Below are 15,733 nucleotides of genomic sequence, written 5' to 3' on the forward strand. Positions count from 1 at the left end.
CTATGGAAGACTTAAAAACAGGACCTGGGAGCCACAGCACCCAGCATTTGGAGAACGTAGCCATCGTGGCTAGTAGCCGTTCAGAGGTTTTTCTGTGAATTTGCTTCTTCTCTTTTAAATTGATGACCATCACTACCTCTTGTGGGAGCAAATTCCATAATTTACCATATTTTTCACCCTATAAGACGCACCAGACCATAAGACGCACCTAGTTTTTGGAGGAGGAAAACAAGAAAAAAAATATTCTGAATCTCAGAAGCCAAAACAGCAAGAGGGATCGCTGTGCAGCGAAAGCAGCAATCCCTCTTCCTGTTCTGGCTTCTGGGATAGCTGCGCAGCCTGCATTCGCTCCATAAGACGCACACACATTTCCCCTTACTTTTTAGGAGGGAAAAAGTGAGTCTTATAGAGCAAAAAATACGGTAATTGTGTGAAGCAGTGCTTTGTTTTTTGTCAGTCCACAAAGCTTTGAAGATCTGGCATGCCAGCTTGGAACTGCCCCCCCCCCCCCAATAAGCTTATGATAGATAGAATGGAGTGGGGAGGGAGCCTGCATTTAAGATGGGAGTGATGCTTAGCTGTTTATAGTGCCAAGGTGCTACTGTGCATCAGAAGAGGCAAGACTGGGCTCGAGAGATGCCTCGCTTGACTTGGCACAAGGCAGCTCTGAATGTTAATGTGCAATGAAAGAGTCACTAGGGTATCGTTTGCTCATATGCAGGCAGGCTTGCTCAGGCAGAAAATGGGACTCCCTGCGAGCTTCAGGCCCCTAGTTCTAGGGAGTTCAGATAGTGCCCTGAACCAGTCCTTGCTCTGATAGGTGATCTCTTTTTCTAAATGAAGCTGGAAGAAAAGTTGTGTCTTTCTCAGTGGGGCCAACCTGCAAAAGAAGGCATTGGTGTGTGTTTGCAGGGAGGGTATCCCTATGAAACAGGTGTAGGAGATACTGGGCAAAGCTTTATCTGGAGGCAAGAGACTGTTCTCATTTAGCAGGAGGAAACCAAAGCAAATACACTTAGGGTATTGGTGAACTTCAACACAGAACACAAGTTTTTCTTTGCTTTACTGTGGTCGAAGGTAAGCCACCGCTTATCACCTTCAGAGGAGTCAAGTGATTTTGGCCACGGACATTTAATAACGTTGGCTGACCCCAAAGCAAATTCCTTTGCGTTGCCCTCTTGCAGGGCAAAGGAAGAGCAATAAGCATGTTGGTTTTGGGAGGCAGGGATGGAAAGGTTAACGGATTTGCAAAGAACTCACAGCAGGTCAGCCTCAGAATCGGAACAAGGTCCCCTGCATTCCTTGCTTCCATTTCCACCCTCTGCTCGCTCCTGCGCTGCCTTAAGCGTTGCTGACGCTGAAGCTGGTTTAATTGGCTTTCTGAACTAAGGGAGAGGGGAATGAAGCTGTCAGGGCAGGTTAGAGATAACGGCTTGCCTATCTTCTGGAGGTCCTTATGCAGCCTCTGCATAAGCAGGGCAAAGCGAGGGCAGTTGTGTGTTCTTCTCTCTGTGTGTGCTTTTTAATTGAGGCACCTTGAGCTGCTTGGAGGAAAGGTGAGGTGTAAGCAGAATAGTTATTAGCCAGCCTGCCCTCAGACACCTCCGCAAATCGATTCTGGCAAATCAACAGCCTGCAACGAAGAAGCAAAGGAACAGACTGCCTTCCTGGGTTGCTTGGAGGCAGACGTAGCTCCCTCCAGGTGAGAAGCTACTGACAAGCCAAGCAGAAAAAGGGCATCTTTGCCTGTCTGCGTCAGATGCACAGCAAGCTTACTTAATTTCACAGGGTGTTTCACCCTCTTTCCCCAGGATGGTAACCCTCCAGACAGTTGTTGGCCTACATTTCCCATCATCCCTCAGCTTGGGCCAGGCTGACTGATGGGAGCAGGAGTCCCTCAGCTTCTGGAGGGCCACAAGTTCCTCTTCCCTGCCACGTGCAAATGTGGGGAGTAATGTATGCATCTGCAAACCAAAAAAAAAAAAAAAACCACTTTAAAAAACAAAATCTGTCCCAGCCTCATCCTGTTCTTGAAAATCCCAAGTGCTTCTCCTGGCCAGAGATGACTCCAGCTGCCTTGCACAGCTTCCTTTCGCTTTCAGGGGGCCTCTTATGTGATTTGTTTACAGTAAGGGTTGCTTTGTGATTTTCCTTCCCGCTTGGGGAGAGCTTTGCTTCCCGGGCGGCCGCATGGCAAGAAACTCTCCGTTCCAGCATCTCTGCCAGCGCAGCTCAGAAAGTCCTGCACATCCCTCTGCACAGGCCGTCTTGGAATTGTTGCTGTGCCATCCCTCCTTGTTTCACAGCACCGGCTTCACCTGGGCCAAACTAAATCATAGAATCATAGAGTTGGAATAGACCACAAGGGCCATCGAGTCCAACCCCCTGCCAAGCAGGAAACACCATCAGAGCACTCCTGACATATGGTTGTCAAGCTTCTGCTTAAAGACCTCCAAAGAAGGAGACTCCACCACACTCCTTTGCAGCAAATTCCACTGTCGAACAGCTCTTACTGTCAGGAAGTTCTTCCTAATGTTTAGGTGGAATCTTCTTTCTTGTAGTTTGGATCCATTGCTCCGTGTCCGCTTCTCTGGAGCAGCAGAAAACAACCTTTCTCCCTCCTCTATATGACATCCTTTTATATATTTGAAAATGGCTATCATACCACCCCTTAACCTCCTCTTCTCCAGGCTAAACATGCCCAGCTCCCTTAGCCGTTCCTCATAAGGCATCGTTTCCAGGCCTTTGACCATTTTGGTTGCCCTCCTCTGGACACGTTCCAGTTTGTCAGTGTCCTTCTTGAACAGTGGTGCCCAGTTCAATGCTGTAAGAGACGCCACCCAATATCTTCCTTTTGCTTTCTCGTTCTCAAACCGAGCAGCATGTGGCAACTTGCTGCTTGCACATCACCCGGCCCTTGCCCCGTGGCACAGCGGCAGCACCTCTTGCGTGGGATTGAGAGTGAGCAAAGAGACGGGCATCACATCGTCATTCGTTGGGGCTTGCATTTTGCCAACAGCCCTCCTCCCAGGTAGCATCTGCTCAGGATGGAAAGGGTGGCCTAAAGGAGCTCTTTGGGTCTTTGCCTGTATTTTTTCATTTTTAACAACAAGCCTTTAAAAACCAGCAGGTTCGAACAGCTTTGGAACTGACAAGCTCAGAGAAGTAGAGAGAAATCACTATGCATTGTAACCTAAAGGGTAGAGAGATTTTTGTGGCCTCTGTGTGACTGTTCTTCCGCTCAGCCCTGGAATTCAATATTCCCTTCTTTCTTTAAAAAAACCCACACAAACACTTAAATGGGGCAGGTGGCTAATTATTTAAGTAGCCCTAAAACTACTTTTGGAGCCGGCAAGACTGGAACTTTGCCTGTAATATACACATTAGCTCACTTGCCTGGGTCAGCTGATGCTATTTACTCTTCCCAAAGTGTGTCCTGCCTTCTGCTTCTGGGCTGAGGTGTTGCTTGAAATTTGAAGCAGAGCAGCCTTTGAGCGAATAACTGTGCATTGTTGCAGAGATTGCTCAAAGTCAGTAGTTTTCAAATACTGAGATTCCTTGGAAGCTTCCCAAGGACTTGTAAATATTGATATTGAAGGCATAGCCCTGGGGAGAATAATGGGGTGTTTTCTAGGTTGCGGTGCTTGTAGCATAGAACCGTGGGGAAGTTTGAGTGTATCCTACAATATGGCAACACACAGGGTTTTTTCCCCCCAGGGACAAACTGAGAGGTAAAGGGTGATAACTTTGCCAATTGTCTTTGGTTTCCTCCCTCCTCCTGATATTATAACGGTGGCCTGGTAAGACGAGGAGAAATGTCCATACGGCTTTCTTTTCTCCTCCTAGATCTCGGAATTGGCTTTGGAATACAAGCGCTGCAACAGAAGCCATGCAGGGGAAGCGGGTGCCGGGCATTTGCAAGGAGGAGCATCCTCAGAGTCCGGCATCCGCCTCCCTCTAGCCGAAGCCATCTCCATCGCCAAGTCCCCTTGCTGCAACACAGTGGTGCTGCCTCCTCAGTGGCACTCGATCACCCGGACCCACAACGTCTGCGAGCTGTGCATCAACCAGACCGTCGGGGTCAGGCCCAGCCGCCTGGGAGGCCTGCACTGCAACTTCTTGGAGATAGAAGCAGCCTTGGACTCGTTCTACCTCAAGGAGCGGACCTTTTTCCAAGTGATGTCCAAGACGGATTCCCTGTGCAGCAACTTCCTGAGCTTTTACAGCCCTTTCAGCTACTACACCGCGTGCTGCAGGACAGTGAGCAGGACCCCGCTGGGCTTCGCCGGCTCCGAGGAATTAGCTCTTGCTTCCCATGGGAAGAGATGGAAAGACGATCCCCAAAACTCTATTCCTCACATTGAGGACAGGAGCGGTCTTATCCCGGAAAATGCCCTCTGCGACACTTACGTGACCGGCCTGAGTTGCAGGACTAACAAGACCTTGAACCTATACCTGCTGGATTCAAATCTCTTCTGGCTGTACGCGGAGAGGCTGGGAGCATCAAGGTCTGCTCCGGTGAAGGAGTTTGCTGCCATTGTGGACCTCAAGGAAGAGACACACTATATCCTGGATCAGGACCAGGCTCTGCTGAAATCTAACCTAGGTATGGTACGACCGCCTCATTAGTTCCAAAGTTTGGGTGCAGATGTCACTGTTACTAAAAGCATGACCCAGGTTTGCAGGGAAATTAGACTACTGATTTAAAATGGTTTCTTTTTGGCCTCTTCTACTTCGTTTTTAACACCACTGCTCATCAAGATTTGATTCCAGGACGCTTTTAACGGTTTTTAAAAGGCATCAGATATATAAAACCACGAGTAACAGATGAAATCAGTGATTCTTAGAAGTATGTTAAAAGTACTATAAAAGACCTCTATTTTTTGTTTTTTGGTCTATCACAGAAAAGCAAGTACCGTATATTTCTGTGTATAAGTCAAGGTTTTTTTCTTTTAAAATTATGTTAAAAATTGGGGGTTGTCTTATACACGGATAGTGCAGAGGGTGGACGGACGATTGGTTGCAGCCGCGAGCAGGAGATTGTCAGCAGCTCTTGGGCGTTTGATTGGTGGCCGGGGCAATGGCTGTTGTCGATTGGCTGCCCTTGCGGCAATTGGGCGGGCGGGCGGTTGGCGGCTTTTCCCCAACTGTCGGCAACCCCCCCCAAAAAAAAAAAGCTCAACAAGTCTGGGCAACCCTCCCCAAAACATCTTAACAACTCTGCAACTCTTGACTATCTCCATTTTCTTAATTTGGAGTCCCCCAAAACAGGGGGTGTCTTATACACGGGAAAATACGGTAATATTGGCACCTGACATCTAGTCCAACCCCCTGCAGTGCAGGAATCTTGACATGTGGAGGTCCTCCCTTCCTGCTGTAGGATATTCTTTTCTTGCTCTTCAAACTTTTATTTGGCCAACATCACTGCCGAGGCTGTTCTGATTTCTCAGAACAGCCAGGCATGTGAAGCTGACCCTGTGAAGGCTGCCTGAATAGCCAAAGAGGCATACAGCCTGCTAAACCCAGGCTGGAAAGGGCAGGGGCAGGGATGGGAAGCCTGTCCATCCGCCCCCCACTCCTGGTGTTATAGAATCATAGAGTTGAAAGGGATCATGAGGGTCCAGCAACATCTGGAGGCCAACAGGTTGTCCACCCTACTCTGAATCACCCTTCCTGCTGGGTGGACATACAAGGGAGGGCCTTCCTGGTGGTGGTGGTGCTGAGGCTCTGGAACTCATTCCTTCAGGAGGGTCCACTTAGTTCTTTCCTCATTGGTGCAATGCACAGCAGTTACTGTCCATCTCTCTTGTGCTTTTATTTTGGCTCAGTGATGGCCGAACTTGGCCCTCCAGCTGTTTTGGGACTACAATTCCCATCATCCCTGACCACTGGTCCTGTTAGCTAGGGATGATGGGAGTTGTAGTCCCAAAACAGCTGGAGGGTCAGATTTGGCCATCACTGTCTTGGCTGCTCTTAACATTACATGAAATGTTGCCTTTCAGAAAATCTGTTTCGTTGCACCACTTCCTTTTATTGTACTAGATGCCTCGTTGGGGTGGGGTGTGGGGTTCCCAACCCTGGACAGGAAGGGTTCCTAAATTACAGCTTACATTGCCAACGGTATGCTTGACTTTTAGGAGCCCCTGCTGTTACAGTGTGCCATGCAATACATGCGTGTGCATGCTCTGACATGACAAGAGATTTCCCTATCAAATGCAGTTCTCCGCTCACCTTAGAGACTCACACACACTCAACGCTCCCACCCCCTTGAAACTGCTTGATAATAGTAGAAGACACGCTATTGGGTGTTTTTTTTTGAGGCAGCAGTGAAATTTTGACAAAAAGAAGCCGAACCCTGCGAGTTGAGTAAGATAGTTCAGCAGAATTCTAGCTTGATTTGAACAATCCATGCAAATGGATTCAGGGAGTGCAGCGCTCAGTACCTTTCTGACCTCTTTAGATTTTTCTACGCGTTGGACATGTTCTGCTTGACAACCTAAGGACTAGATAATTAGGTTTGTTGTTGTTGTTGTTAAATTGGGATTCTGAGGGTACTCACCCTAATGCCACATTCCATGCATGTGGAAACCCAAAATATAACACCACCCTAACAACAGTTGAGGGGGATATTTCTGTTTTTTGCTGCAACCTCCTGAAACAGCCCACAGACACAATCCTGCCAAGATGCTTCTCAGACCTAAAACCTGCTTCCATGTTACATTGTCAAGCCTAGAAACTCAAAATAACCTCCTGAATGTGGACTCTCTTATTTTTTTTAGAAACCTTCATTCAAAACTACAGTGTTTTGTACAGTCCTTTAAAAAGACACCTTGTAGGCGACAGGAGGCCCAGCCGCATTCGATCTCAGCATGTCATTAGAGAAATTTTCACCGATACTTTCCATGAGGTCACGTTGAGGAGCAAAAAGGTAAGGCTCTCTAGGGTCCAGCGGTCGGTTGCCTCCGCCTGCCTCCATGGCTGATTCTTTGTTTTGCATCTGAACGACATGGTCATGCCCTGGGGAATAACAGCCACACCTTGACGATGTCCTAAAACGCAATTGGAAAATGACTCCTATCTCATCTGACCTGGCATGGTGCAAAGAAAGGCTTGCTTAGCACAGCTTAGCTGCCCCAGACCCCCGCTCTAGGTCCACAACAGAGGTAGCCTGAGAGTCCTAAAAGGTTAATTTTTAATTCCCCCCCCCCCATCCAACTTAACAAATTTTGTTGTGAGTTGGAGTGGGGAGTTTCCTTCTGCGTTTGTGTCCACAACTGGAAAACCAGAAAGGGGCCCTTGTAAACATAGCTCAATGGCGTTAACAAAAATGTGGGGAGATGGGGTGCCAGGGTGAAAGAAAACGACAACATCTAATCTTCCCTTCATCAAACTCAGGACATTTTGCTGGTCTACTATGCTCCTTGGTGCGGCTTCTGCATGTCTCTCAATCACATCTTCATCCAGCTCGCCCGGATCCTGCCTGCTGATAACTTCCTTGTGGCGAGGTGAGTCTTTCTCCCTTCTTTCCATTACATTAAGATACTCTTGGGACTGTGTATGCCAGCCTTCCCCAACTGGGTGCCCTCCAGATGTTTAAGGCTGCAACTCTCATCAGCTCCAGCCTGGGGACGATGGGAGCTTTAGTCCAAAACATCTGGAGGGCACCAGCTTGGGAAAGGCTGGTGTGTGCTCTTAATCAAAGTGTAAACCACACTTTCCATGTCTTGATCAGCTGCCCAAGTTAGGGGATTGTGTTTTATTCTGTGAGTCTTTAGTGGGTATGTGGAGCCAGGCAGGGCCACAAAGCCCCATTTCCAGGTTTGGGGAAGTCCTCCATCAGCCCCATCTGCTTTTGGGGGGTTTTTTGTACAAAAAAGTGAAACTGCAGAATGAAACACATCCATGAGAAGAGAATTCTACAGCTGTCCTCTAGCTTTTTATCTGGAAGCCAAACATAACACACAGGACCCCAGTTAAGCTGAGTAACATCCCTAGTTTTTGATAAAGGGAAGAACTGAACAATTTTTACTGGGCACACTCAAGTGGGGGCAAGAGGCTTAAGCTCAAATGCTGATGCTGAACTAGAGGAAACTGCCCCACAAATAACAATAGTTTAATGAGAAAAGCTGGTGGTTGGATTGATTCACACATGATGTGCTTAGACAGATGTGGTCTGTTTGAACATGCAAATGCAGCCCACCAGACTTACCATGGCTGGCTTGTTTTGTGTCAGCAAACCTTGTTTCATTGGCTTAGAAACCACAGTTTGTTGTAACTACGGATTGGCATTATGCCTGAACCCAGCAGCCTTGCTTAGCCTGGTTTCTTTGGTCACCCTGACCCAGATGCTTCCTAAGTTACAGAGCCAAGAGCAGTGGAAAACAAACCAAGCTTTGGAGAAATGTGCCCAAGGCCTTGAACAAAGTGGAAGTTGGTGGTCTTGGTCTGTTTTCCAAGTGAGGGTTGGAAGAAGAGTAGTTTCTGGTGCAAAAAGTCCAGACTGCCTGGGTACCTTGAACTGTGTTTGGTCAGTCTCTGTCAGCCACTGTGAAGCTTGGCCTATTCCATGTGCGGCCTGCACACATTTCCTTCCCTTCTATACACCCTGCCCTATGAAATCACTCTGATATTTAAAAGGTTATTGGTAATTCACTCTTAGTTGGTTCAATTGTCTCCATGTACAAGAGCTTGCATTTAGGATGGCCCTGGGATTCTTCTGTGTCAAGCCCTGAGTAGCTCTCCGGGCTTGACACACTCTTCAGTGTGGTGTAGTGGTTCAGAGCGGTAGTCTCGTAATCTGGTGAACCGGGTTCGCTTCCCCGCTCCTCCACATGCAGCTGCTGGGTGACCTTGGGCTAGTCACACTTCTCTGAAGTCTCTCAGCCCCACTCACCTCACAGATTGTTTGTTGTGGGGGAGGAAGGGAAAGGAGAATGTTAGCCGCTTTGAGACCCTTCGGGTAGTGATAAAGTGGGATATCAAATTCAAGCTCCTCCTCCTCCTCCTCTCTCTCTCTCTCTCTCTCTCATCAGCATGACTCAAGGACAATTGCTGGGCAGATTATACAGATGTATATTTTAAGCTCTGCCCTTTGAAGAAACTGCTCAACAGTTAATTAAATGCATGATCTGCAAACCCCCACCCCACCTGGCAAGTTTTGCTTGTTCACCCACCTTATTTCCAAGATAAATAACAAGGCCATCTATCTCTTCTCTTATTTTATTCATTTATTTTTGCTTTCTCAAACTTTCCATCTGCGTCCGGGCCTCCTCTCTTGCTTGCCCTTGAAGGAAGCATATTCTATCTTTTCGTAGCTTGAGGTTTAATCTCTTCCCGTAGTTTCCACAGTATCTTTAAGAATATCTTTCTGACTCTTCTGGTGATGATTGTTGGCCGTGTGTACCATATTCGTTATTTTAGACTAGTAATGTGTGCCAGGAGAACTGAATCCATATTTTGTTTGTTGATTTATTAACTTGTTAACTGCTTACAGAACACCCATAATTAAACAAGAAAAGAAACAACAAAAAGGAGAAACTTCTATGTCACCATAGTGCAGTGTAGTATTACACCCTATTCTGGCAATGAAGTTGCAGGAATGCCCCTCCAGAAAGTTGTGGCCGGGGTGGGGTGTTCCCCACCCCTTGAGTTGTGTAACAGATGAGCAGGTACCAAGTTTGAACAAAAATATCCATCAGAGCCACTCCCCTGGCTTCCCTGCATTCTTGAGTAAGCTTATCATCAAGTGCTAATTGCCAGACTGTCTCGTACCAAGTTTTAAAAGAAAGATTGCCCACTTCCTTCCAATTTCCAGTCTGACCACTGCTAAGCATATCATTACTAATGGTTTGCAGTATCTGGGGAATAATGTCTCCTGAGAAAAGGTGGAGAGGAACGTCAGGCAGAATCGTTTGTCTAATTAGCCAAGTATAGAAAAAAATGCGGAGCCATTAGACATCCAAACACACCCACCATAGATAAAACCCACGTGTCTCATATCCCCTCCACTGAAGTGTGGACAGGTTAGAGTTAATGTAAATGAGCTTGCCTGGTGTCCAATGCCAGGCTCAGTTTGAGCATAGCCCATTAATTGAGTGCTGAGGTAGCTGACAGATAAACCCGAGACCACATGCCAGACTATTGAGTTTCTGGAATTGGGCAGCCAGGATCGGATTCCCATGCCAGCAGCCATCCCCATACTTAATATTCAGCAAAAGTGTATACACCTTAGAGACCATCACCTTAAGGCACTTAGCAGCTGGCCTAAGATCTTCAAAGGCTTCTCAGGGTGCATGGAGCACCGTTTATCCTTAATAACCAGTTGGCAAGGGAGTAAATTTGGAACCAATTAACACGGAGATGCCTTAGGGCAGGCACCCCTAAACTTCAGCCCTCCAGATGTTTTGGACTACAATTCCCATCATCCCTGACCACTGGTCCTGTTAGCTAGGGATCATGGGAGTTGTAGGCCAAAACATCTGGAGGGCCGCAGGTTGGGGGTGCCTGCCTTAGGGCATCTTGACGTTTTCCAATAGAGAGGGGCTTCCCCTGTCAAAACAAAGGTCACGTACCACGGTTGACTTCTCTGTTTCCAAGAATAGAATCAATGACAAGAGGTTCTGGTGAGCCCCGAAGCCCCCACTCATAGGAGGCAGCACTTGCTGCATCTCTGTACGAGTCACTGCTCTGAGAGCACCTCCTTCTAGCCTTCCCCTTCTCTGCACTGCAGAAATACTTGCTAGAAGGATGACCTTGCAGGAGCAGAACGTTAAAACGGTAATGCAGGAAGTCAATGTGATAAACATGATGCTCATGCTTAAGTATGTGCTTGGCCACTGAATTTATGGTCCTCTATAATCAGTGTGTTTGTATTTGTTTTGCTCTCATAACAGGATTGATGTTTCTCAGAACGACCTTCCCTGGGAATTCATGACCGACCGCCTACCCAGCATTCTGTTTTTCCCTCATGATCGGTAAATTTCCCCTTTTCTGGTTCTTTCTTCTGTGTTTTGAGGTTAAAATGTATAATCAATATTGACAGTTGCCTTAAAGCAGGGACACTCTCTCCTCCTCCTCTCTCCACCCTGACCAGTGGCTTGCCAGTGGAGGCAGCCTAGGGGCTGCCATTGCCTGCCAGCTTCCTCTTCCTCTTTTGAGTTCCCTTTGTGGAACTCAGCAGGGAGGTAGCTGAGCGGACAACAAGAATTAGTTGACTCTGCCTTTCACTGGCTCCACCTGTTGTCAATCTCTCTGCCTTCTGCCCAACGGGCACCAGCCACCACTGGTCTGAACCTATCACTTGCAAAGGGCTTTCAAAAATTAGGCCTGCATGCAGCCCATGGGGCACAGATTGCATCCCCCGCCCCAAACCACCCCGGCTGTAAAAAAGAATAGAGCGGTCAAGGCTTCTCTTGGCTTTCCACAGGCACGCTGTGTTAGCTTTCCATTCAGGGAGGCGGGCCTCGTGCCAGTTCTCAGCAGATCCTGCTTAGAAGTCCTTGCTGAATGGAAAAACAAAGCACCGAGCTCAGTCCATGTAGGCCTCTACCAGAAAGCAATCATTTGGGAAGCCTGGGTTTAAATTCCTGCAATACATACCGTATTTTTCGCTCTATAAGACGCACCAGACTATAAGACGCACCTAGTTTTTGTAGGAGGAAAACAAGGGAAAAAATATTCTGAATCTCAGAAGCCAGAACAGCAAGAGGGATCGCTGCGCAGCGAAAGCAGTGATCCCTCTTGTTGTTCTGGCTTCTGGGATAGCTGCACAGCCTGCATTCGCTCCATAAGACACACACACATTTCCCCTTACTTTTTAGGAGGGGAAAAGTGAGTCTTATAGAGCAAAAAATACGGTAACCTGAAACAGGCAACAAACCAGTCTAATTGAGGCGGCTCCATTTCCATTATCACTGCCGCTTTCCTCCTGGCGCTCAGCCACGAAGATTTCAGAAAGCTCTGTTGACCTTATTCCAGACAGCCTTATCACCACCACCCCCCTTGCAAAGTAGGTCAGTATTATCTTCTTGTCGCTCTGCCCAGGAGGTGGAGCCGAGTTAAGAGACTCAGCAGCTGCCTGAGGGTACCTTGTCATAGCAGAGGGAAGGTCTGAAGCAGGGACCTCTCAGCCTTTTAGCCGCTATTTTTATTTTCCCCGGAGGAATTCTGAGCAAAGGCTGCAGAGTTTCAGCGGCAGGATCAAAACCCCGCTATCCCGTTGTTCCGCGTGCAGAAATAGACATGCTGCTCATGTGCCCTTCCTTGCTCTGTAATCTGGAGTGCTCGAGGGAGGCTGGGAATGCTGGCTCTAGTTCAGTGACAAGTTAATTAATCTAATTCTTTTGCTTTTATTGCCTTGGAAGAGAAAGAATGCAGTTAGCCACAGGTCCCCTTGCCTGTGCCTGCAGTTGTTTTGGATTCCCCCACCTCCAGCTTCTTAGTGGTAGTTCGTGTCTTGCATCTAAGGTGCAGCTGACAATGTCATTTGCTATTGCTCATACACAGCCCCAGAGGTCTGTTCTGTGTTGTCTGCAGTAATGGAGTCAGTGCGTGATTCTGCAAACCTAGCATTGTGCCGATTAGGAACATTTCATTTCATTTCCACGGGGAAGTCTGATGTTGCCAGAGGGATATATAACGTATATGTGGGATTCAACAGATGTGCAGCTTGGACCATGCTTGTCCAAAGTTCACGCAGCTGCTTTCGCGAGCGTGTTTTATGTTCTTGCCCCTGCTTTGTTTTCCTCTCTCTTCCCGCTCTGGTTGCAGAGTCAGGGGAAGTTCAGTCCTGTAGGAAAAACAAAGCTCACAGTAGGTGACCCATAAAGTTGCAACTGGGACGTCTTCAAGCCAGGGCAAAAGCCGCTGGCTGGGCTTGTCAGGGCTGAGATCCTCAGCTTCCCAGCCTCTCACTCCATGGGAGCAGAGCAGGGCAAGGCAGGAGGGGAGCAGCAGCCTGCAGCAGCTTTTTCGCAAGCAAGGTTTCGCAAGCCAGCCTGCTGCTGCTGCTGCTGCTGCTGCTGCTGAGCACAGCCAGTATTTCTTGCCCTTCTTGCTTCTGGGATGGAAACTGCCTGGGCAGATGCTGCAGGCAATTTGATTAAGCTGTCTTAAGTTTAGTATCTATCACAGAGTTCTAAAGGAAATACTGTACCAGTTTATTGCACTGCCAAGCTGATTCCCCTTTGGACTACAGTTCCCCCCCAGCACAGCTGATGGGAACTGTAGTCCAGAACACCCAGAGGAACCAGCTTGGCGTGATTGCACAAGAGACGGTGCGCCAGGTTGCCTGCCATGTGAAACACCACAAAGCAATCAAGCAGGGGCTTCTCAGCACATCTGAAACAGGTGTCTGTGGATAACTGAGCCATCTAGAAAAATGGTTTTGTGTATGTGGACTTCTTGGCAAGGCGATTCCAGCTCTATTTTCCTGAGGCTCCAGTTGTGGCATGTTTGAGCCACACAACTTTTATCTCCCTCCTGGATCCCAGTGCTTAGCAACATGCACAAGACCGCACTAGGAACACCTCTTCCAAAATCTTATCCTAGGATGCTGCTTCCGTAGCAGGGCAGGCAGTTTCTCCGTCCAACACATTCCTGCCCGACTGGAAGCACTGAGAGCTTTTCCCATATTTTATCTGGCTGCAATCCCTCCAGCAACTCTGCAGTTAGTGTTATACCCTCCTCCCCGGTATGTGGATATCTCAGAGACTTGTAACTCACTGTTACATCTGAACTAAAATGGCCCTTCCACACGGGAAGAACCATTTCGAGGGCAAAGGGGAGGATCAGCTTGTGGTTGTTTTTTTAAAAGCAACCCTTGTTTTGCAACCTCTCCCTTTGGGAGGTGGACTGTTGCCATCAACAATTCCACCACCCCAAAGCCAACCACAGCAACACACAACTTCCCAGAGCCTAATTTTTAAACTGGAAGTGCCACAGATGGAACCTGGTGTTCAAACCACGTGCCCCTTTCCTCGTAGCAGATCTCACCCATTTCTCTTTATCAACTTTTCCCAGGAAGGAGCAAAGTGTGAAGTTCCCTGCGGAATTCCCGGTCACCCTCCCCAACCTCCTCAAATTCATCCTCTGCCACTCCAGCCAGCCTTCCCCTGCGTCCGGTCCGGAGCCCTGCCACAAAGGTTGCCTTCGGCGGGAGGCGATGCTCCAGCAAGGCCACATCTCCCACTTGCAGAGGGAGGTGGAGAAGCTGAGAGCAGAGATCCAGGCCCTCCACCAGGCGCAGGCTCAGCTCCAAGGCCAGCTCTCCGAAGCCAGGAGGGAGGGGCAGAGGCTCCAGCAGGAGACACGCATCCTGAGGAAACAGCACGGGGCCTTGCAGAGCCAGCGCGAACATTTGCAGGGGCTGTACGAGCAGAAGACCCGGGAGCTGGAAGACATGGCTGAGAAGCTGCAAGAGCTGGCCGATGCCTCCGAAAACCTCCTCACCGAGAACACGCTACTCAAAGTGCTGGTGGCTTCGGTGGAGAGAGAACTGGGGACCAAAACCGAGCCGGAGTTCAGCCTTCCCAAGGAGGAGGAGGAGGTGGAAGAAGAAGCTGGCTTGGCTACTGAACCAGCTCTGGACACTTTCCACGAAGCAGAGCAGAACGCCAACACGATCGAGGGCAGAATAGCTCCTGAGCACAGCAAAGAAAACTGGACAGAATAGCTTTTGTAAAGCAAGACACACACACACACAGAAGGAACCCCACGCAAATCAAGTTTAGTCTCAAGTGAGAACATCTTTATGGAAACTTTATTGAAATTCCATTGTAAAGACTTTTGTGGGGGGTGGGGGGGCTGGACTAAATAAAAATCAAAGGATATTTTTATAATGAGTCACTGAACCAGATAGACGAAGCCTGCGATGTTGACAACAGTCTGGGGACTGACTCTTTGCACTTTACAATTGCACTAATTTGATAGCTTTTGTATCAATTTAACCTAAATTAAAACGATTTGGTTGGAGGATGGCAGTGTAAAAGCTCCTCTTCTTCTCCTTGCTGTTCTTGGTTACAAGCCAGAGCCCCTTTTGGCTGCATCAGGTTTAAAATTAATTTTGATTTATGCTTCCTGGGTAATTTCCAAATTGGTCGCCTTCGCTACTTTTGTTTGTAGAATCGACTGGATTGAAAAAGTGCATGCAATTCCCCCATTCACTGCAAATTCAACTTTACAAAAAAAAGGGGGGGCATCCCGCAGTCCCTTTTATGAGCTTTTGGATTTGATAATTTTACTGACGTTTAAAACAAAAACACAATTGCCCTTAATACACAGTCCATTGAGATCTTGAAAAATAAAAGGCAGAAAAGAAAACTAGCTCAACCTCCTCCCCAAAACTTGTTTTCTGGTTTGGAGATGTTAGCAACTTCCAGATCATTTGGGGAGGAGGGTTCTTACAACTTGTGCTGCTCTAAATTTCCTGTTGCTTGACTCACAGACCCGGTATAAAAGCAGTGGTTTTCTGGGCAACCTGGGTTTTGGGAACAGAGCTGCAAAGCTCCAAGCATGCATACGATCCCAAGTTGATGGAGCCCTCTGTCTCCCTGCTTACCAGGACCTGTGCATATATGTTAATGCTCCCTTGCAGAAGACCCTAAGTCACATTTGCAGCCTGAAGGAGTGGCGATGGCCACAGCCTTATACAGTCGTACCTTGGAAGTCGAATGGAATCCGTTCCGGAAGTCCGTTCAACTTACAAAACATTTGAAAACCAAAGCACGGCTTCTGA

At 48.0% G+C, this 15,733-nt stretch overlaps 1 protein-coding gene across 1 annotated transcript in view; it reads left to right on the forward strand.

The window, feature by feature from the left end:
- The window catches only part of TXNDC11 (thioredoxin domain containing 11), a 39,628-nt gene extending 24,655 nt beyond the window's left edge, over positions 1 to 14,973 (forward strand). Inside the window, exons 8-12 of the mRNA XM_028707007.2 lie at positions 3,847 to 4,606; positions 6,780 to 6,928; positions 7,396 to 7,505; positions 10,893 to 10,973; positions 14,020 to 14,973. Of these exons, the coding sequence (XP_028562840.2) occupies positions 3,847 to 4,606; positions 6,780 to 6,928; positions 7,396 to 7,505; positions 10,893 to 10,973; positions 14,020 to 14,671 (1,752 nt within the window). The 3' untranslated portion in view covers positions 14,672 to 14,973. The remainder of the gene's footprint in view (positions 1 to 3,846; positions 4,607 to 6,779; positions 6,929 to 7,395; positions 7,506 to 10,892; positions 10,974 to 14,019) is intronic.
- Positions 14,974 to 15,733: the final 760 nt, after the last annotated feature.

The sequence above is a fragment of the Podarcis muralis genome, chromosome 14 (assembly GCF_964188315.1).
Source record: "Podarcis muralis chromosome 14, rPodMur119.hap1.1, whole genome shotgun sequence".
Lineage (NCBI taxonomy): Eukaryota > Metazoa > Chordata > Lepidosauria > Squamata > Lacertidae > Podarcis > Podarcis muralis.